This window comes from Hypanus sabinus, chromosome 7 (assembly GCF_030144855.1).
Source record: "Hypanus sabinus isolate sHypSab1 chromosome 7, sHypSab1.hap1, whole genome shotgun sequence".
NCBI lineage: Eukaryota > Metazoa > Chordata > Chondrichthyes > Myliobatiformes > Dasyatidae > Hypanus > Hypanus sabinus.
Genome location: NC_082712.1, coordinates 104040847 through 104064433, shown reverse-complemented (window position 1 = coordinate 104064433; position 23587 = coordinate 104040847). Strand labels below are relative to the sequence as shown.

General features: G+C 46.8%; 1 protein-coding gene across 1 annotated transcript in view; it reads left to right on the top strand.

Annotated features, from left to right (window-relative positions):
• dvl2 (dishevelled segment polarity protein 2) overlaps window positions 1-18028 on the top strand; it is a 96464-nt gene extending 78436 nt beyond the window's left edge. Inside the window, exons 9-15 of the mRNA XM_059975333.1 lie at window positions 4584-4660; window positions 6723-6790; window positions 9454-9588; window positions 10645-10776; window positions 11730-11906; window positions 16006-16233; window positions 17030-18028. Coding sequence (XP_059831316.1) covers window positions 4584-4660; window positions 6723-6790; window positions 9454-9588; window positions 10645-10776; window positions 11730-11906; window positions 16006-16233; window positions 17030-17445 — 1233 coding nt within the window. The 3' untranslated portion in view covers window positions 17446-18028. The remainder of the gene's footprint in view (window positions 1-4583; window positions 4661-6722; window positions 6791-9453; window positions 9589-10644; window positions 10777-11729; window positions 11907-16005; window positions 16234-17029) is intronic.
• Window positions 18029-23587: the final 5559 nt, after the last annotated feature.

The following is a 23587-nucleotide window of genomic DNA, read 5'->3' as shown; positions in this document are numbered from 1 at the left end:
CCCATTCACTGACCTGCTTGAGGAGTCCATGCCAAATGAACCTGTAGGCTACCATCCAGACGGTTGTCCTGATGGAGGGGTGCGCTAAGTTGTGAATGGAGTTGAAAACGCGCCGCCGACAGGCTGCCGGGATGACGGAACGGAGTTGGCCGGTGGTGATGTCACAGAGTAGGGTTCTCTCACCTGGGCCTACAGGGAGGTCCTGGAGCTGCAAACCGGAGACTGCAGTCCTATAACTAGGGATCTCCTCGTCTGCCTGCTGCGCCTCCGCCAGTGCTTCATCGTCTACCCCTTGGGACAGGGCTTGGATATTAGGGCGGGAGAGGGCGTCAGCCACAACATTGTCCTTTCCCGAGACATGCCGGACATCCGTCGTGTATTCGGAGATGTAGGACAGATGTCGCTGCTGGCAGGACGACCAGGGTCGAATGCTTTCGTGAACGCAAAGGTAAGCGGTTTGTGGTCCGCGAATGCGGTGAAGGGCCTACCTTCTAAGAAGTAACTGAAATGCCGGATTGCCAGGTATAGCACCAACAGTTCCCAGTCGAAAGCACTGTATTTGCGCTCGGGTGGTTGTAGGTGTTTGCTGAAAAACGCCAGAGGTTGCCAGCGACCCTTGATGAATAGTTCCAGCACTCCACCGACTGCCGTGTTGAATGTGTCCACTGTGAGGGCGGTAGAGACGTCCATTCTGGGGTGCACTAGCATTGTGGCATTTGCCAAGGCTTCTTTGGTTTTAATGAAAGCAGTGGCGGACTCCTCATCCCAGGTAATGTCCTTGCCCTTATCCGACATCAGGGCAAACAGGGGGCTCATGATTCGGGCAGCTGAAGGGAGGAAGCGGTGGTAGAAATTCACCATACCCACGAATTCCTGAAGGCTTTTGATTGTGTTGTGTCGGGGGAAATGGCGGACCGCGTCTACCTTGGAGGGCAGAGGGGTTGCCCCGTCTTTAGTAATCCTGTGGCCCAGGAAGTCGATGGTGTCGAGCCCGAACTGGCATTTGGCCGGGTTGATTGTCAGGCCGTAATCACTCAGTTGGGCGTAGAGTTGACGAAGGTGGGACAGATGCTCCTGACGACTGCTGCTGGCTATGAGGATGTCGTCCAATTAGATGAAAGCAAAGTCCAGGTCAAGTCCCACCGTGTCCATTAACCGCTAAAACGTCTGTGCGGCATTCTTTAGGCCGAAAGGGGTGATGAGTGCCATTTTGGGGACGTCATCCGGATGCATCAGGATTTGATGATATCCCCGGATGAGGTCTACCTTGGAGAAGATCCGTGCACCGTGCAGGTTTGCTACAAAGTCCTGAATGTGCGGCACAAGGTAGCGGTCGGGTGTTGTAGCCTCGTTCAGCCTGCGGTAGTTGCCGCATGGTCTCCAGCCCCCTGTTGCTTTGGGTACCATGTGCAGGCGGGAGGCCCATAGGCTGTTGGACCGCCGTATGATCCCCAATTTCTCCATCCTCTTGGAACTCCTTTGCCAGCTGGAGCTTGTCCTGGGGAAGCCTTCGAGCACGGGCGTGGAGGGGTGGCCCTTGTGTCGGGATATGGTGCTGTACGCCGTGTCTGGGCATGGCTGCCGTGAACTGCGGTGCCAGAACCGATGGGAAATCCGCCAGGCCTCTGGTGAAGTCATTGTCGAACAGCGTGATGGGGTCTAGGTGTGATGCCAGATGGCATCTGGGCTTCACCCAGGGAGAACATTTGAAAGGTCTCGGTGTGGACCAGTCTCTTCCTGGGCAGGTCGACCAGTAGGCTGTGAGCTCGCAAAAAATCCGCTCCCAGGAGCGGTTGGGCTACGGCAGCCAGTGTGAAGTCCCACGTGAACCGGCTGGAGCCGAACTGTAGCCGCACCGTACGGGTGCTGTAGGTCCTTACTGTGCTGCCGTTCGCGGCGCTCAGGGTGGGACCCGGTTCTCTGTTGCGGGTGTGGTAACTCGTCAGAGGTAAGACACTGATCTCGACGCTGATGTCGACTAAAAAGCGGCATCCCGACTGCTTGTCCTAGACATACAGAAGGCTATCCTGATGACCAGCCGCCGTAGCCATCAGCGGCGGCTGGCCCTGGCATTTCCCAGGAACTTGCAGGGCGGGCTACAGCGCCCCACTGCTGGTGGTAGAAGCACCATTGTTCGTTGGTCTCCTCACCCCTGCCTCTGGGGTTAGCGGGCTCTGCGGCCGGGCCTGGTCTGGTTTGCTGCTGGGAGCATGGCCTGGTGATCTGTGCGACGGACGCCCCACTCTCCTTCTTGGCTTTCCACAGCACGTCCGCCCAGGCCGCCTCCTTCCGAGGGTCGCTGAAATCCGCGTCAGACAGCAGCAGGCGTATGTCCTCGGGCAGCTGCTCCAGGAATGCCTGCTCAAACATGAGGCAGGGCTTTTGACCTCCAGCCAGGGACAGCATCTTGTTCATCAAAACCAACTGTGGCCTGTCCCCCAAACCATCCAGGTGCAGTGCTCGTGCCGTGAGAGTCCACAAGTCCTTATGAGCAAGGCTTTGAATTCTGAGTATTTTCCGTCCGCTGGGGGCGAATGTATGAACTCCTCAACCTGGGCAGCTGTCTCCTGGTCGAGGGAGCTCACCACGTAGTAGTAATGTGTGGCATCCGAGGTTATCTGCCGAATGTGGAATTGGGCTTCTGTTTGCTGGAACCATAGGTGAGGTTGCAGCGTCCAGAAGCTTGGCAGTTTTAATGAAACTGCATGAACAGATGCGGCGTCGTTCATCTCCAGTCCAAATATCGTTTGGGCCATTGGGGTCACCAACTGTAGCGGTGTGCTACACGCAGTGCTACAATAACGACACGGAGTTGGTGAGCTGCAGTTACAAAAGAGGTTTATTCAAACTTCGCGGCCTCGCTTTAAAGCCTTCCTGATCCCGCCCTCCCTGGGCGGGAATGCTGTAGGGGGGCGCATATTCACAGTCCCGTCCCGCGCATGGGCTCTTCCTCTTGCTGGTGAAGCAGGCTTGGCGCCCTCTTTGGGACCTGCCTCAATGCCGGCGCCCGCCGCTTTGTAAGCTGGTTCGAGTGCGCTGGGAAGTGGGTGGCCACAGTATTGTAATTAAGCAGTGTTCTGGGATTTGGTTTACTATTGTCAAGTACCAAGGTACAGTGAAAAGCTTGTTTTGTGTACTGTTCCTACAGATCAGATCATTATATCGAGCTAGAGTAAAGTAAGCAATAACGGAATGCAGAATTAAGTGTAACAGGAACAGACAAAGTGCAGTGCAGGTAAAATGCAAGATCATAACAAGATTGATTTAAGAGTCTGATATCAGTGGATTAGGAGCTGTCCTTGAGCCTAGTAGTATGTGCTTTCTGGCTTTTATATCTTCTGCCCGATGGAGATGGAAGAAGCCTTGTAGCCATCACACGCCTGTTGACAGTGTGGGCTCCTAACCTCCACGGTAGATGGCGGCTAACATAACCCTGTTCCAGTGCCAGTGATGTAGGTTTAAATTCGACAGCTGGAGTTTGTATATCCCCTTGTAGCTGGTGTGGTTTTCTCTGACATCCCAGAGATGTATAGGCTAAGGTTAGTAAAGTTGTGAGCATGCTGTGTTGACATTAGAAGTGTGCTGACACTTGCGGGCTGCCCCCAGCACAGTCTTTGAACTGTGGTTGTTGACACAAACATCACACATCATTGTGTTTTGATGTGGTACATGTGACAAGTAAAGCTAATCCCCAATAGTGCTCTCAATGATCTACTCCGAGGTAGAGTTGTTCCTTGTATGAGCCTTGTGGGCATTAGTGGGCACCTTTATTGTTTGGGTGAGCCTGGATCAAACCTGATAGCTCTTGACTTCGCCCATGGCCTCCAGAGTGTCACAAAGGGAGAAGATTGCTGCTTGCTTGGGTTTTTACCTTTCAGCAAGGAAGCTGAGGCCTGGTATCATTTACCTGTTCCTCACCTTAAAACCCATCCACACCCTATTCTAGCTACAGATATCACAACTGGAGCTCAAAACAGGGACCTTTGGGACAATGTGGTTTTGTGTCATGTTACTGCTATTTCTTTTGATTTATTACACACATTCCCAAACAACTGGAGCAGGGAGTGCAAGACCAGAGTGGTTAGTGTGTCTCGATTAGAATCACTCACAACAACCTAGAGGAGAGACATTGAGCAGAACTGCTCGCTTCCCGAAAAAGGAAAGCTATAGCAGTGGTTCCACTACCAGATCCAGAACAGTTTCCACATCCTTATGATGAACACCCATATCACTCTCAGCTTGGCCTCAACAGCCACTTTGTACAAATCAAAGTTGGATATAACAGACAGACAATTCATTGTCACATGTACTGAGATACAGTGAAAACCTTGTGTGTGCCATCCAGACACCATTCCATGCACAAGTACATCGAGTGCAGCCCTCCCTTGCCTCTGGCCCCAACACCCTGACCTTTTCAATCTGTGTAGCAGTGGAGGCACAATTAGCTGTTCGCACACTATTCAGCTGATCTTGTTCTGGGATAGCTCTGTTTACTATTGAAACATACTTATAATGATTCCTGGGTGTGGGCAAGTTTTCATATTGAGTGGGTTACTCACTCCAGGTCCTCCTGTCTTCTAAAGGTAAATGACATCAATTTCGAAAACATGAGCAACGATGATGCCGTGAGGGTTCTGAGGGAAATTGTGCACAAACCTGGGTAAGTAATAAGAGAATGGCTGGCCTTTTACCCCTCCTTTCCCGCCTTTCATTGCAAGGAAAGCCTGATATCTCCACAGAATATAGGACTGTCCTATCCAAGGGTGATGTCAGGGAGTACAACTTCCCATGAAAGGGAGAGAAAATTTGAATCTTTGCTGAAAACTCATTGGGTCAAGGATCAGTTGTGAAGTTTGTGGATTTTATTTTTAAATGCAGAGACAATGGGTTTCAAAGCATTGATCTGGGGCATCCAGGGAACAGAGCTGGTGAAGGGCGACTGACTCAGCAGCTGTGAATATAATTGGAATACTCTGACAAGAAGCAGAAGCTGTTGGAAATCTGAAATAAGAATATAAAATGCTAGAAATGATCTGCTTGGTCTCTGGCCAGAAAGGCAAACTATCCCTCTTCACGGAAGAAACTGAATCCAGTTTATGAGCAACGCACACAAAATGATGGCAGAATACAGACCGGGCATCATCTATGGAGAGGAATAAAGAGTCAACATTTAGGACTGAGACCCTTCATCGGGATGGAAAGGAAGGGGGGCAGAAGCCAGAATGAGAAGGTGGGGGCAAGAGAAGGAGTACAGGCTGGCAGGTGAGAGGTGAAACCAGCTGATGGGGAAGATGAGTGGGTTGGGAAGGGGAATGAGGTAAGAAGCAGGGAGGGGGATAGGTGATAAAGCTGAAGGGCTAAAGACAAAGGAATCTGATAGGCAAAGAGAAGGAGTGAAGAGAAGAAAAGGAGGAGGGGTGAGAAATTACTGGAAGTTAAGCAAATTGAAGTTCATGCTCCTCTCTTTTTCCTTTCTGCATTCTGGTTCCCTTCTCTTACCTGCCCATCACTTCCCTCTGGTTCCCGTCCTCCTTCCCCTTTTTCCATTGTCCACTCTCCTCTCTCTTCAGATTCCTTCTTCAGCCCTTTACCTCGTCCATCTATCCCCTCCTGCTTCTCACATTATCTACCACACACCCACCTTTTCTCTCACCTACCACCTGCTAGCTTTTACTCCTTCCCAGCTCCACTTTCTTTTCCTGCTTCTACCCCTTTCTTTCTCGTACTGAAGAAGGGTAAAGGTCTGAAACGTTGACTGGTTATTTCCCCATGCATAGATGTTGCTGAGTTCCTCCAGCATTTTGTGTGCGTTGCTCAAGATTTCCAGCATTGGCAGAATCTCTTGTGTTTAACAAATCCAGCTTTGGTCAGGTTGGTATCATACAGTGTGGGGTGGCAGGCAGTTTGGCTCAGCAAGCTCACGCCCTTGAAAGAGCAAGCAAGTAGGGCCCTTGACCACCTAAAATCAAGTGGACAAGAAATGCTGATTTCATCTGAGCATAATTTCACATTAAATTCTGAGAGCAGAGCATGAAAATGAAAGAGTGAGTGTGCAATGCTGGGCTAAAAGGCAGCAAACTCCACATAGAGCTAGATCTTTTCTATTTGGAGCAAAGGTGAATGAGTGCTGATTTGACAGACATACAAAATAAAAGAGGCACAGGTAGTGGATACCCAGAGACTTTTTATCCTTAGATGCAGATACTTTAGGGACATTTGAAGAAACCCTTATGTTTCTACACATCTACATATGGATGAAATAAAAATGGAGGGCTGTGGGGGACAGAGGGGTCAGGTTATTCTTGCAGTAGGCTAAAGGGTTGGCACAAAATTGTGGGCTAAAAGACCTGTGTGTATGTTGTGTATGTCAGAGCCATGACCTTGTGGGAAATGGAGGGTAAGTTCAAAGCAAATTTATTATCATCCAAGTGCATTTATGTCACCATATGCATTCTTTGGTGTGGCATTGCTCAGCAGGCAGTTTGACGTGGCAATGGAGATGAATTGTGTTGACCCCACCCCCCCCAATACTTAGAGGGATGAGTAAGTCTTAACCGTGCGTTGAGTGGTTGAACCTGATTGAAGAAAGTTTTCTTTCTGGATCTGTAAATCTGTCAGTGTTGTTATCCTTCCCTCGCCAATCCTCCATTGTGCTCTGTGCTGCATCTTCACTGCTTTTAGTGACTGTTCAACAGTAATCTGTGTGCTTTTCCTGTTTTAAGGCCAATCATTTTAACTGTTGCCAAGTGCTGGGACCCATCGCCTCAGGGTTATTTTACGTTGCCCAGAAGTAAGTATCAGAACATCCATTCAAAGAATTAACTTTTCACAGCATTAAAGGAACCATAAGATATAGAGCAGAATTAGGCCATTCAGCCCCTCAAGTCTGCTCCCGGATCCTACTTAACCCCATACACCACCTTCTTGGCATATCCTTTGATGCCATGACCGATCAGGAAACTAGTAACTTCCGTGTTAATTAAGAGCAGAATGTTCTGTGCCACCTCCACCAATATTTATTGGGACTTGTGTAAGTAACATTTTGAATGGCTCAATCTATTGACTTATCTATTCACATTAGATACAATGTAGTGTTGTAGAGCATTACAGCACAGAAACAGGCTGTCTGGCCCACCTACTACATGCTGAACTGCCTTGTCTGCCTTGTCCCTTGGTCCTACATCTAGATCATAGCCCTCAATAATCCTCCCTTTCATGTACTTAAGTGTTGCAGTCAAAGGCGCATCCATCACTTCTGCTGGCAGCTTGTTCCACACTCTAAGTGAAAATGTTCCCCCTCAGGTTCTCCTTAAATATTACCCTGTCATCCTTAACCTATGACCTCTAGTCATCCTTAACCTATGACCTGTAGCACTAGTCTCACCCAATCTCAGTAGCAGAAGCCTGAACATGAGGAAATCTACAGATGCTGGAAATTCAAGCAAAACAAAAAAATGCTAGAGGAACTCAGCAGGTCAGGCAGCGTCTATAGGAAGAGGTACAGTGGACGTTTCGGGCCAAGACCCTTTGTCAGGACTAACTGAAAAAAAATCACAGTGTTGCTTGAGCAAAAGCCTGTTTATGTTTACCCTATCTATACCATTCATAATTCTGTATACCTCTATCCAATCATCCCTCATTCGCCTACACTCCAGGGAATTGAGACCATAAGATGTAGGAGCAGAATTAGGCCATTTAGCCCATCATGTCTGCTCTGTCATTCAAATATGGCTGATCCTTTTTACCCCCTCCTCAGCTCCACTCCCTGGCCTTCTCCCTGTAAGCTTTGATGCTATGGCCAGTCAAGAACCTATCAATCTCTGCCTTAAATACACCCAATGACCTGGCCTCCAAAGCTACCTTAGGGAGCAAATTCCACAAATTCACCACTCTCTGGCTTAAGAAATTTCTCCGCATCTCTGTTTTAAGTGATAGCCTCTCTATCCTGAAGCTGTGCCCTCTTGTCCTAGACTCCTCCACCATGGGAAGCATCCTTTCTGTCTAGGCCTATCAACATTCAAAAGGTTTCAATTAGATCCTCCCATCCTTCTAAATTCCAGTGAGTACCCACCTGGAGCTATCAGATGTTCCTTGTATGATAACCCTTTCATTCCTAGAATCACCCTTGTGAACCTCCTCTGAACCCTCCCTAATGCCAGTACATCTTTTCTAAGATGAGGAGCCCAAAACTCTTCACGATACTCAAGGTAAAGCCTTACCAGTGCCTTTTAAAGCCTCAGCATCACATCCCTGCTCTTGTATTCAAGACCTCTTGAACTGAATGCTAACATTGTATTTGTCTTGCTCACCAGCAACTCAACCTGTAAGTTCACCTTTGGGAACTCCCAGATCGCTTTTCAGCTCAGATTTTTGGATTTTCTCCCCATTTAGAAAATAGTCTGCACATTTTTTTCTACTACCAAAGTGCATGGCCTAACTTATTCCGTATACCATAGGTCTCAAGTCGCAGCAACATCCATGTCATTTTTTCTGCATTCTTTCAATCTTTTTGATATCTTTCCTGTAGGCAGGAGACCAGAACTTAACACAATTGTCAAAATTTGGCCTCATCAATGTCTTGTACAATGTCAAAATAACATGGTTTAGGGTCAGGACCAAACTCTCCATCAGACATTCCCAAGGTATGGCTTAGCTTTAGATAACTTCCCCCTACATTCTTCCAGGGCAATACAAATTACCTTTGGGTACAGATTAATGCTCCCTCAACTCTGTCCCATTAAAATGTTCCATGGCAGTCACAGTATAGGTTTGTGTATAGATTATCTATGTCACATTTTCTGTACCTGGGAGTGTTAGATGCACAGTCTGGAGACATTGTATACATACTGACCCATCTAACATACCCAGGCACAGAAAATAAGCGTAGATAGAGCATAATGTTCCATCTGTCTCGTCCCATCAAACACTCCTAGGGCAGAGAAAGACTGTGACTTAGATACATAGTCAGTTGCTGCCAGGCACTTTCCTGTCCAAAACTCCTAAGGCAGGGACATAGCTTGGGTTAGAGTAAAGCTCCCTTCAGTGTGGGGATGTATTGGATAATTGTTTGCAATATCTCTGATAGAAGACCCTGTCTGGTTAGTCCGTTAGAAGGAGTATGCTGAATTAGGATAAGATCTAGGATGGGACAAACCTGTCCCCACCTGTTTGTCTAACCTCTGGACACTGGAGGTAGGATGCTCATACACAGGGCTTCCATTGTGAGGGCGTGGCACTCCCATTGGGGGGTGGGAGGCTCAGTCTCATTGGGGGTGATATCTCAGAGAAGAATCACAGTGAGAGGACCTCATTGGGCTGGTATGTCGCTATGTTACTGTATTGTTAGCTGCATCCTGTGGTGAGTTGATTTTTGCTCCCTCCCTGTGCTTTTACTGTCTCTCCCCCGGCTCTATCCCCTGCCCTTACTGATACAATTTTCTGTGCTTTTTGTAGATGAGCCAATCAGACCCATCGATCCTGCAGCCTGGGTTTCACATTCTGTGGCCATGACCGGAGCATATCCAGCCTACGGTGCCAGCTCATCCATGAGTACCATAACTTCCAGCAGTTCAATAACTGAAACTGAACGTGAGTGACTTCCTCGCCTTGGGGAGGAAAGTTAACTTCTGCAGAAATTGTAGTGGGCAGGGAGAGGGAGAGTATGGTAACCTACAGAAGCCTGTGCCTTACAATTATATCCATGTGGTCATGGGAGAATGTACAGACGGTAGTGAAATTGAACCCATGTTACTGGCACTGTAATTAGTATCACACTAAGTATCAACTGATACTTGTATCTAATGCCCTCTTGTCCCTGTAACATCCTCATGGGGTCAAACACAGAGCACCAGGACCAGGACTGTAGTCGCAAGGAACGGTCCTTCCTCTACGAATCCACCCCTCAGAAGTGGAACAACAGGGCTGTGCTCAGTGGGGGAGATGGGAACTAATAGCATAATGTTATTAGTGTCTGTGATCATGATTTAATATCTGCTGCTGAGCAGTTTATACGTTCTCCCCGTGGGTTTCCTCCAGATGCTCCGGTTTCCTCCCACAGTTCAAAGACCTATGGAGTTAGGGTTAGTAACTTGTGGGCATGCTACATTGGAGACACTTGTGGAGTGCGTCCAGCACATCTCCAGTCTGTGGTCGTTAACGCAAATGACACATTTAATTGTATCTTTTAATGTTTTGATTGTACATGTGACAAATAAAGTTAATCTATTTTTTTTATAGACCTGATGAGTTGATAATGTGGTTTTGAAAGGTGAATCAGAATCAGGTTTGCTATCATTGACATTTGTTATGAAATGTGTTGTTTTGTGACAGAAGTACAGTGAAATACATAAAATACTATAAATTACAACAAGAAATTATAAATAAATCAAAAGTGCAGAAGAGAGCAGGAGTGTGATAGTGTTCATGGACCATTCAGAAATCTGATGGCAAAGTGGAAGAAGTTGTTCCTAAAACATTGAGTGTGCATTTCAGACTTCTGTACCTCCTCTGTTGTGAGAAGAGGGCATTTCCTGGGTGGTGAGGGTTCATGGTGATAGGTGGAAAGTTGGGAGTAAATGTAGTGAACAGCCTTGATCTATGTTAGTTCTGGTCTACTAATCATTTTTTCACAATCTCTCAATGCAGGGTTTGATGACTTCAATCTGTCAATCCACACGGATATGATGTCTGTTGCCAAGGCCATGGCTTCGCCAGAGTCTGGCCTTGAGGTTCGAGACAGGATGTGGTTGAAAATTACAATCCCCAATGCCTTTTTAGGTGGGTTGTTTGTTCATAGACGTTTATTCCCCAGTATGTAAGATGTTCGCATTGCTGGTGTCACAAGATAAATGTTGTCGAATTCCCCCTATCTTGGAAGGAGATTTGTACCAAAATGTGTGTCTTACAGGCTCTGACTCGGGAAGTCAGTGCACTGACTTCCAGCCCCATTTTGTCAGGGAGGGCTCAGTGTTCATGCTAACACTGCAGTAGCCTGGTGTGATGCAATCTTTCCTCATCTCTGCCTGTCAATAAGATAACCTTGAACTTCCCTTAAGATACTGGAAAACTTGTTTCATTCTGTTCCTGTCCCTTGGCAATATTGGTATGTAACTTCACTGCACTAATGAAATATAATCCCTTATTCCTTGGGGAAAGATCAGGACACTGGTAGTGGTTCTCCTTCCTCTTTCAGCGGAGGACCCTGGGACCCTGTTTAGGGGCACTAGCCCCCGTGCAAGGCTGTTTGCTCTTCTCTGTTCGTTCGTCCAATGTATATCTGAAAGCTTCAAATGCTGGAAATCTGAAATGGCGTCCATAAGAATAAAAGCAGAATTAGGCCAGTTAAACCTTTGAGTTCATTCCAAACTTCCATCAGTGCTGATCTATTATCCCTCTTAAACCTTCTGAAAAGAAAACCATCAAAGTCAGCACTGAGCAATGTGCTTGATGCACAATATTAATGCTGTGTTGTATGTGCGGTTGCTTCCCTTCCACTGTCCAGGATAAATCCATCGGACCACATCCCAGGAACTTCCATTTCTCCAGAACTCCTAATGAGTTCCTTGGGATCTCTTCTGTCTGAGTCATGATTAACCTGGGTCTGTGACACTGTTATGTTTCGGGTGGAAGAAAGTTGGTCTTGTTCCCCTCTCACAGTTGCTGCCTGATATGCCAAGTATTTTCAATATTCGCTGGCTCCTTTGTTTTATCACTAATGCTTTTGTCCACAGGCTCTGATGTCGTTGATTGGCTTTACCACCACATTGAGGGCTTCCAGGACCGCAGGGAAGCCAGGAAGTATGCCAGCAACCTACTGAAGGCTGGTTTCATCCGCCACACAGTGAACAAAATAACCTTCTCAGAACAGTGTTACTACATCTTTGGTGACTTCAGTGGCTGTGAGAATTGTGAGTGAGGGAGAGCGATCCTTGGTGTGAACTGGAGAAGGGAGTTGGGGAATTCTGTGTCAGCCTCACAAACTGGATGTTGGGTGTTAGAGGGTTAAATCCCAAGGACACTTGACGTAAGTGTTCCCCGCAGTGCAAGAGCTGATTAAAGTGTTTAAGTTGGCTAAAGGATTGTGTACAGCAGGAAGATGGAAAGTGGTTTATAACAAGGGCTCAGAGCCTTAAAAATTTCCACCTTTCTTTGCAACATGAGTTGATTCGGACCGTCAAATCAATCTAAACTTGCAAGGCAATTCAATTCCCCTGTAAATTAACTATGGCCGAATAACCCACAAGTCTTTGGAATGGGGAGGAAACCACATTGTCACAGGGAGAACGTGAACATTCCACACAGACAGCACCAGAAGTCAGCATTGAACTGAGGTTTCTGAAGCAGTAAGGCAATGGCTCAGCACTGGGCTGCTCTAGAATTCAGAGGCACATAGGAGTGATTATAGGATGCATTTCCATAAGACATAGGAGCAGAATAGACCATCTGGCCATCAAGTCTGCTCTGCCATTCAATCATGTCTGATCCTTTTTTAATTTAAATCTCCTCCTCAACCCTAGTTCCCGACCTTCTCCCCATAACCTTTGAGGCCATGTCTAATCAAGAACCTGTCAATCTCTGCTTAAAATACACCCAATGACCTGACCTCCACAGCTGCATGTGGCAACAAATTCAATAAATTTGGCTAAAGAAATTTCTCTGCATCTCTTTTGAAAGAGCGACGCTCTATCCTGATGCTGTGCCCTCTTGTCCTAGACACTTCCACCATGGGAAACATCTTTTCCACATTTACTCTGACTAGGTCTTTCAACATTCAATGAAATCACCTGTCATCCTTCTGAATTCCAGCGAGTACAGACCCAGAGCCATCAAGCATTCCTCATATGATAACCCTTTCATTATCCTTGTGGTCCTCCTCTGGACCCTCTCCAATGCCAGCTCATCTTTTCTAAGATGAGGGGCCCTAAACTGTTCACAGTACTCAAAGTACTCACCAGTGCCTATAAAGCCTCAGCATCATTTCATAGAAACATAGAAAACCTACAGCATAATACAGGCCCTTTGGCCCACAACGCTGTGCCGAACATGGCCCCACCCCAGAACCACGCAGGCCTACCCTGTATTTTCCAAGCTCCATGTATCCATCCAGGAGTCTCTTAAAAGGCCCTATTGTTTCCGTCTCCACCACCGCTGCTGGCAGTCCATTCTATGCACTCACCACCCTCTGCATTTTTAAAAAAAAAACAGCAACAACAACTTACCCCTGACATCTCCTCTATACCTATTCCAAGCACCTTAAAACTATGCCCTCATGCTAGCCATTTCAGCTCTGGGAAAAAGCCTCTGACCATCCACACCATCAGTGCCTCTCATTATCTTGTACACCTCTATCAGGTCACCTATCATCCTCCGTCACTCCAGGGAAAAAAGGCTGAGTTCACTCAACCTATTCTCATAAGGCATTCTCTCCAATCCAGGCAACATCCTTGTAACTCTCCTCTGCACCCTTTCTATGGTTTCCATGTCCTTCCTGTAGTGAAGCAACCAGAATTAAGCACAGTACTCCAAGTGGGGTCTGACCAGGGTCCTATATAGCTGCAACATTACCTCTTGGCTCTTAAACTCAATCCTACGATTGATGAAGGCCAATGCACTGTATGCCTTCTTAACCACAAAGTCAACCTGCATAGCAGCTTTGAGTGTCCTATGGATTCGGACCTCAAGATCCCTCTGATCCTCCACCCTGCCAACAGTCTTGCCATTAATGCTATATTCTGTCATCATATTTGACCTACCAAAATGAACCACCTCACACTTATCTGGGTTGAACTCCATCTGCCACTTCTCAGCCCAGTTGTGCATCCTATCAATGTCCTGCTGTAACCTCTGACAGCCCTCCACACTATCCACAACACCTCCAACCTTTGTGTCATCAGCAAATTTACCAGCCCATCCCTCCACTTCCTCATCCGGGTATTTATAAAAATCACAAGGAGTAGGGGTCCCAGAACAGATTCCTGAGGCACACCACTGGTCACTGGCCTCCATGCAGAATATGACCTATCAACAACCACTCTTTGCCTTCTGTGGGCAAGCCAGTTCTGGATCCACAAAGCAATGTCCCCTTGGATCCCATGCCTCTTTACTTTCTCAATAAGCTTTGCCTGGGGTACCTTATCAAATGCCTTGCTGAAATCCATATACACTGTACCTACTGCTCTACCTTCATCAATGTGTTTAGTCACTTCCTCAAAAAATTCAATCAGGTTCGTAAGGCACGACCTGCCTTTGACAAAGCCATGCTAAGTATTCCTAATAATATTATGCCTCTTCAAATGTTCATAAATCCTGCCTCTCAGGATCTTCTCCATCGGTCTATAATTTCCTGGGCTATCCTTACTCCCTTCCTTGAATAAGGGAACAACATCCACAATCCTCCAATCCTCTGGAACCTCTCCCGTCCTCATTGATGATGCAAAGGTCATTGCCAGAGGCTCAGCAATCTCCTCCCTCACTTCCCGCAGTAGCCTGGCATATATCCTGTCCGGTCCTGGAGACTTATCCAACTTGATGCTTTCCAAAAGCTCCAGCACATCCTCTTCCTTAATATCTACGTGCTCAAGGTTTTCAGTCCGCTGCAAGTCATCCCTACAATGGCCAAGATACTTTTCCATAGTGAATACTGAAGCAAAGTATTCATTAAGTACAGTTGGCCCTCCGTATCCGCGGGGGATTGGTTCCAGGACCCCTCGTGGATACCAAAAAAATGCAGATGCTCAAGTCCCTTTTTTAATCTGTCTAAATGTGGTGGACTAAATAATACTAGGTGTACCTGTTCCGACTTACTTAGTACGAGAACTTCCATTTTTTTTCCGATCGCAATCCGCGGTAACCTACGCACATCCTCCCGTATACTTTAAATACTCTAGATTACTTATAATACCTAATACAATGCTATGTAAATAATTATTATACTGCATTGTTTAGGGAATAATGACAAGAAAAAAAACTCTGTACATGCTCAAACAACAAGTGCTGGAGAGAGAACTTACAGGTTTTCTCGATCTGGTCAAATTGAATCTGCGCATGCGCAACCTGCGTATAAGGACTGTACCTCTGCCATCTCCTCTGGTTCCATACACATTTTTCCTCTGTCACATTTGATTGGTGGGGGCGGCCCACAAGTGTCACCACATATTCTGGCACCAACATAACATGCCTGCTGTGTTCAGCAGAACAACGTGAGCAAGAGCAGGAAAACAGGCCCTTTTCTCCCTCCCACTCATACACTCTGACAGACCCAGACTCTCAGACATCAGTCCTCCCACCTCCAGGTATGTTAACTTTGGTCCTTGACTTCTAATTTTGACCCCAAGACTTCAAACTCCAGGCCTTGACCCAGAGCTCCAAGTGTAATTTTAGTGTCATCTGCAAACTTACTAACCATAACCATCCCTTGAATATTCTTATCCAAATCATTCAACTAGATATAAATAGCAATGGGGCAAGCACCTTGACCCCATATTAGAAACAAAGACAGCTAGTCTTCGACTCTCCCACTACTGGAAACATCCACTCTGTGTAGGTCTTCTGCTGTAATGACTGGGTAGAGAAATCGAGAACAATGAGCTTTCAAAATAATCAGAGTCACTTGAAAACTGATGGGTTTGGAGGAGTGGGGTGAGGGGGGGGGAGGGTAGGAAAGCAGATGGGAGTTGAACCGTGTCAGATCAATTGTGAAAATATGACAAATGCATAGGACGCCCAATTGATTGACACAATTCGCAGCCCCCTGTCCTCGATGTAAGCTGGCCATGAAGGCACAGAGAAGCTGCTACTTTCAGTGGTATTAAAATTCTAAAATGACTGGTACTACTCTGCCATTGCTGCTCTGTGTGTACGTAGCAGGGCAATTGTCCAGCATCTGTAGAGTGAGTGTAGCAGAGTGATGGCAGGATGTGTATCTGGGATGAAGAGGTGTGCCTCAGTGAAACGAGTGCTGTGTTTGACCATGTTGACGATGAGCTAACCTATTCCTTCTCGATGCAGACCTGGCCAACCTCTCGCTGAACGACAACGACGGATCGAGTGGTGCCTCTGACCAGGACACGCTGGCACCACTCCCACACCCAGGCAGCTCCGCCTGGCCGATAATGCATTCCTTCCAGTACCCCTACCCTCCACCGCACCCCTACTCCACACAGCCCCCCAGCTACCATGAGCTTACCACCTACAGCTACGCAGGGGGTGGCAGTGCAGGCAGCCAGCACAGTGAAGGTGAGTGACGCCATTGTGTTCCGGGCAGTCCCAAGGCTGTCAGCTCGTTAGGAATTCCAAAGGGCTGGGAGTTGCAGGGATGTGTGTACCGCTGGATTTATCCAGGGACCTGAAGTGGAGCACAGCCTTGGCTGAGAGAAGGGTTGTCCCTGCTGCACATCATCACCATGAGTTAGCCTGGTGGTCCTACTCAATGCCAAGAGGGGATCTCAGGGTGGTTGAAATCTGGATCACAGCTGCTTGATGGGTACTGGAGGGAGTATCTTGCACAACAGGGAGAAGAATAAAATCAGATCAGATGAATGGTCATGCCGGAACTGGGGTCTTGTGGTTTGGGCATAGGCTGGGATTACTTTTCCTGGAGGGCACCTCAAAGCGAGTTATAAAACCATGTGGGCTTGCAGATAAGGTGCATCGTCACAACTTTTTGCCCAGGGTTGGGAAGTCTGTGAATGGACCTGAGGGGCAACAACTTCTCATGGGGTATTGGGTGTTTGGAATGAGACAGTGGCTGAGCTGAGTACATCAAGAACGTTTAAAAGACACTTGTACAGCAACTTGGGTAGGAAGGGCTGAACACAGGCAAATGGAACCAGGTCAGTTCAGCATGGATGAGTTGGGCCGAAGGGTCTGTTTCTGTGACCCTATCTACAGAGAGCTGGCTGGCTTCGGTTTGGAGAGGTGTATGCTGAGCAGCAAGAATGGGACAGGACAAAGGGCCCCATTACCGTGCTGTGTGGCTGCTGTGATAACTGAGTGGTGTCAGAGAGTAATGTCCTTACCCTTTTCCCGGCAGGGAGCCGCAGTAGCGGGTCAAACCGCAGCGAGAGCGAGCGACGGGCCGCCAAGGACAAGGATGGCAAGGCGGTGGATTCCAAGTCGGGCAGTGGCAGTGAATCAGAGTATTCGGTGAGAAGCAGTGCGAGGCGGGAGCCTGCAGCCAGTGAGCACAGCCACCGCAGCCACCACCACTCGGTGGTGGGCAGTGTCCGCTCCCACCACTCCGTGCACGCCTTCCCGCCGCCTGGCGTACCCCTCCAATACAACCCGTTGATGGTGATGATGGTGCCCCAGCCCCCCTCTGCCACCGTACCCCCAGGGGCTCCTCCTGTCCGGGACCTGGGCTCTGTACCACCGGAGCTGACTGCCAGCCGCCAGTCCTTCCACATGGCCATGGGCAATCCCAGCGAGTTCTTTGTGGACGTTATGTGACCCAGATCGGAATGCCGGAAATCACTCCGGTGGAAATCCCGAAGACCAGGCCTCAGCGTTCCTCACGAGTCCTGGACTTCAGCTCCATGATCAGCGCTGGAGCAGAGACCCAGACAAGTATTTTAACACAAACTGCGTCTTAGTATAATTTAATTGAAGTACGATTAACAAGTGCAATTCTAGCCTTTTTTATCCATTTTTTGTATTATAAACCGAGACCTAGTATTATCCTCCTACCTGTAGAGTTTGTATCATAAACTCAAACCTCACCTGCAAAATAAAAATGGAATGTACAGTAGCTGCCCACTAAGCTCCCCATAGGAGTTTCACATCACCACCCGCACAGTGTTCCAAGAGGACAAAGATTCTCACTAGCCTCCCATGCCTTACAGTGTCACTTAGAGGAATGTGAAAGGTCTGGCAATTTTTTTAATAATTCTTCTTAGAAAACAAGTAATTCAATTATGTTTTTGGAATTTTTTGGAAGAAAGCAATAATCAATTTGTTCAAGTTTGCATTGATTTTTGTTTCTTTAAAGAAAAATAAAAAGAAACTTAGTCTTACATCTTTATAGCAAACTCAACTTTGTCTGTCGTGTTCTGTTTTACCCGACTGCATTCTGAATTGTGGTACCAGGTATGGAATGTATTAGCCCTGGTCTGGCTCGATGCTCGATCCTCCCAACAGCATACAGAGAACCATGTCAAGGTGCTTCCCAGGAATGAAATCAAACAAAGCCAGAGGAAGTCATCAGCTTGGCTGCAGATACAAGTTAAAAGGGACATCTAAAGTGAGAGGAGCCAGGAATTCAGGGAGTTCAAAGTATATTTATTATCAAAGTATGTATATGTTATACACTACCTTAAGATTCATGTCCTTGCAGGCATTCACAGGAAATATAAGTAACATAAAATTAATTAAAACTACATAAACAAAGATTGATCATAAGACATAGGAACATACTGAAGCCATGCAGTCGATCAAGTCTGCTCCACCATTTCATCATGGCTGATCCATTTTTACCTCTCAACCCTATTCTACTGCCTTGGACCATAGACATAGGAGCAGAGTTAGGCCATTTGGCCCATCAAGTCTGCTCCACCATCCCAGATCCCGTCAACCCCATTCAGCTCATCGAGTCTGTTCTACCATCCCAGATTCCACTCAACCCCACACACCTGCCTTCTCACCATATCCTTTGATGCCCTGAAAGATCAACCTACATTGGGGCCCAAAGATATGGGGTCCAAAATTGTTGATGATGCTCCCAAGTGTGGCCTGAAAAAGCCTCAGTATTGTCTCCTTGCTTTTATATTCCCATTGAAGTAAGTGCCAACATTGCACTTGCCTTCTTTATCACAGATTTAACCTATAAATTAACCTGCTGGGAGTCTTGTACGAGGACTCCTAAGTCCCTCTACACCTCTGATGTTTGAATTTTTCCCCCATTTAGATAATTGTCTGCATTATTCCTTTTTACCAGAATGCATTGTCATTCATTTCCCAACACTATTCCATCTACCACCTTTTTGCCCAGGTTCTGCTGCGATCGCATTGCTTCCTCAGCACTACTTACCCCTCTACCTATCTTCGTATCATTGACAAACAGTGTGAAAAGTAGCCCTGAGCAACAATAATGACCCCTGAGCAACACCACTAGTTTCTGGCAGCCAACCAGAAAAGACCCCTTTTATTCCTACTCACTGCCTCCTGCCTGCCAGCCATCCCTCTATCCATGCCTGTATCTTTCCTGTAACACCATAAGATTTTATCTTGTTAAGCAGCCTTGTGTGTGGCACCTTATCAAATGCCTTCTGAAAATCCAAATAGGTAACATCCACTGCCTCTCCCTTGTCCACCCTGCTTGTTACTTCCTCAAAGAATTCTAACAGATTTGTCAGGCAAGTTTTCCCTTCACAAAAACCATGCTGACATTTTAACATTAGTCTCCAAGTACCCCGAAACCTCATCCTTAATAATGGACTCTCAACACTTTTCCCCAACCACTAAGGTTAGGCTAACTGGCCTATAATTACCTTTCTTTTGTCTTCCTCCCTTCTTAAAGAGTGGAGTGACATTTGGAATCTTCCAGTCCATCAGGACCATGCCAGAGTCAAGTGGTTCTTGAAAGATCATGACCAATGCATCTGTTATCTCTTCAGCAACCTCTCTCAGGACTCTGGGATGTAGTCCAGGTGACTTATCCACCTTTAGACCTTTCAGTTTGCCTAGCACTTTTTCCTTTATGATAGCAATGTCCTCACCGGTGCCTAAGAATTACATCCTTGCTTTTATATTCTGTCAAAATGAATACTAACCTTTATGCTGCCTTCCTCACCACAAACTCAACCTGCAAGTTAACCTTTGGAGAACCCTGCACAATGACTCCCAAGTTCCTTTGCATGTTAGATTTTTAAATTTTCTCCCCGTTTCAAAAATAGTCAACGCTTTTATTCCTTTTATCAACCTGCATGACCATACACTTACTGACACTGCCACTTTTTTTGCCCATTGTCCCGATCTGTCTATGTCCTTTTGCAGCTTCCCTGCTCTTCAACATTATATGCCCCTTCCACTTATATTTGTATCGGCTACAAAGCCATCAATTCTATCATCCAAATCATTGACATACAACGTAAAACAACGCAGTTCCAATGATGACCCAACAGTTTCGTCAGGCAAAGTTTTCCCTTAAGGAAACCATGCTGACTGCAGCCTATTTTATCAAGTACCTCCAAGTATCCTGAACCACATATTTAACAATTGACTCCAAGATCTTCCCAACTACTGAGGTCAGGGTACCTCACCTATAATTTCCTTTCTTCTGCCTCCCTCCCTCCTTGAAAAGCGTAGTGCCATTTGCAATTTTTCAGTCCTCTGGAAATATGCCAGAATCTATGTATTCTTGAAAGATCACTAATGCCTCCACAATCTCTTCTGCTACCTCTTTCAGAACCCTGGGGAGTACTTCATCTTGGTCCAGGTGACTTATCTACTTTCAGACCTTTCAGTGTCCCAAGCACCTTCTCCCTAGTAATAGCAACTGCACTCACTTCCACCCCTGACACTCTTGAACTTATGACATACTTCCACAGTGAAGACTGATGCAAAATACTTGTTCAAAGTCAAACAACCAATGTGCAAAAAAAAATTGCAAATTAAAAATAATATTGAGAACATAAGTTGTAAAGAGACCTTGAAAGTAAGTTTACAGGTTGCAGAAGCAGTTCAAAGTGGTTATCCACACTGGTTCAGGAGTCTGATGGCTGAAGGGACGAGACTCTGAACCTGGTGGTGTGTACCTAGTAGTATGGCCTGGATGATGCAGGTTAGAAGCTGTCCTTGAGCCCTGTGGTACGTCCTTTCAGGCTTTTATCTCTGTTTGATCGGAGGGGGGAAAAGAGCCTATGCTTAGGGTGGGTGGGTTCTTGATTACACTAGTAGCTCTACCGAGACGAGGTGTAGACAGTCCATGGAGGGGAGGCTGGATTCCGTGGTATAGACCTTGATCCTGTCCACGCAGAATGCTGCCTTTAACTTATTGCCTTGCTGAAACTCCATTATCTTCTTCAGTGTCCAACTTGGGTCAATAACGTTTCCTCTGCCGTGTTAACCCAAATGTTTTGAGTGAATGCTCTTTGTTACCTGCCTTGCTTTCAGTCTAACACAGCTCTCATTGTGTTATTCCTTCATTTCAGACTTCCAACTGCCTGCTCTGCCTCACATAGCCACGTTCAGCAGTTTTCTTAGCTGTGGAAGTTCCTTCCCCTCTCTATATTGGGCAGATGAGGTGATTCCTCTCATATTATTCCTCCTGGTGCTTACCTTTTTTGCCCTCCTTGGAGATGATCGGTGACAGATACTTGTGCAAGACTCTCCTGCTTTAAAAAAAATATTTCTAATGGTCACACCACATTTGGAGTATTCTGAGCAGTTCAGGGCCCTTTATCAAAGAAAGGATGTGCTAGCATTTGAGAGGGCCCAGAGGAGTTTCACAATAATGACCCCTGAAATGAAAGGATTAAGGTTTGAGGAGAGTTTGATGGCTCTGGGCCTGTATTTACTGGAGTTTCAAAGAATTATCGAATATTGAAAGGCCTCTATAGAATGGGAATGGAGAGTGTGTTGCTTGGATGTGGAGAGGATGTTTCCAATCCTTTGGGAGTGCGGGACCAGAATTCACAGCCTCAGAACAGAAGGACATTGCTTTAGAACAGAGATGAGGAACTTATTTAACAAGAAAATGGTGAATTTATGGAATTCATTGCCACAAACAGCTGTGGCGCCAAGTCATTGGGTATATTTAAAGTGGAGGTTGAAAGGTTCTTGGTTAGGAAGGGCAGCAAAGGTTAGGGGGAGAAAACAGGAGAATGGTTTTCAGAGGGATAATAATTCTGCTGTGGTGGAATGGCAGAGTAGACCAATCACTTAACGTCTTATTCACATTGGGTCGAGGTCACAATTTGGGGAAACACACAAATGGGAGACTACAGAACAAGAACTAAACTGAATTGGGGAGTCACTCTGAAACTAGCTTAGTGACTTGAACTGATTTCATACATTGGCTGTCCTCTGTACAATATGTTCATAAATTAAATCACCCTGATTCTGTTGGCAGAATTTGCTGCAGTTTCTTTATTCCTTACTCCTGTCAGACCGTAAGACACAGGAGCAGAACTAGACATTCTCTCCCTCCACCTTCCCTTTCCCCTCTCCCCCTCCCCTCTCTCTCCACCCCCCTATCTCCACCCCCTTCTATCATCCAAATTGCCTCCTCCCTCCTCCCTCTCCCTCTCCCCTTCTCTCCCTCTCTTCCATTGCCTGGCCAGCAGGTGGCAATAAGAGCTCAGTGTGAGAAGCATGACCGGCGATTGGTCTGTATTTCAGTTCACAGTTTCAGGGTTCAGTATGAAGGAACCGTGTTATAGAAACATAGAAAACCAGGCTCTCTCAGCTGAGAAATTACTATATTTTTCTGAGCTATGTGTACTTGTCTAGGAGTCTCTTAAAAGACCCGATCATATCCACCTCCACCACTGCAGCCAGCAACCCATTCCACTCACTCACCACTCTCCGTGCGGGGAAAAAAAAGCTTCTGTTACTCGCTGAAAGTAATTACTGATTTTATTTCACTTTCAGCACCCCCTCCCATGGAGCGGCACTGCCATCCCTGCTCACTGACTCTCCCCTCCTGTGGAGCGGCATTCTCCTCCCACAGCCTCTCCCCTCCCATCCCATTGAGAGGAACTCCCCTCCATTCCCATGAAATGGCACTCCCCTCCCATGTAGTGGCACTCCACTCCCTTGGAGCAGCACTCCACTCCCCTCCCTTGGAGAAGCATACAACTCACCACCCATCCCCTCTCATGGAGCAGCACTCACAACTCACAGCCCCTACCCTCCCATGAAGCAGTCCTCCCCTCCCATGAGGTGGCATTCTTCCCCCACTGCCGCTCCCGTAAAGCTGTGTTCAGCCCTCACCATAATTCACGCAGGGCGAGAGAGAGTTGTCTGGAGACTGGTGATTGTGACGAGGGGACTCCAAGAACTAAGATGGACAATGCAATTGTCATTGCTGTCAGTCAGGATGGAGACATTGTAACCGAGATGGACAGTGCCGATGGTCACTGCTGTCAGTCACGATGGAGAAATTGTATCCAAGATGGAGAATACAATGGTCACTGCTGTCCATGAGGATGGACAAATTGCATCTGAGATGGAAAAGGTGATGGTCACCGCTGTCAGTCAGGACGGAGACATTGCATCTGATGTGGACAATGCGATAGTCACTGCTGTCACTGAGGATGGATACATTGTATCTGAGATGGACAATGCAATAGCCGCTGCTGTCAGTGAGGATAGAAACATTGTATCTGAGATAGTGCAATTGACATTACTGTTAGTGACGATAGACACATTGTATCAGAGATGGACAATGCGATGGTCACTGCTGTCAGTCAGGGCGGAGACATTGTATCTGAGATAAACAATGTGATGGTCACTGCTGTCAGTCAGTATGGAGACATTGAATCTCAGATGGACAATACGATGGCACCGGTGTCAGTCAGTATGGAGACATTGTATCTGAGATGGACAATGCAATGGTCACTGCTGTCAGCCACGACGGAGACTTTCCATCTCA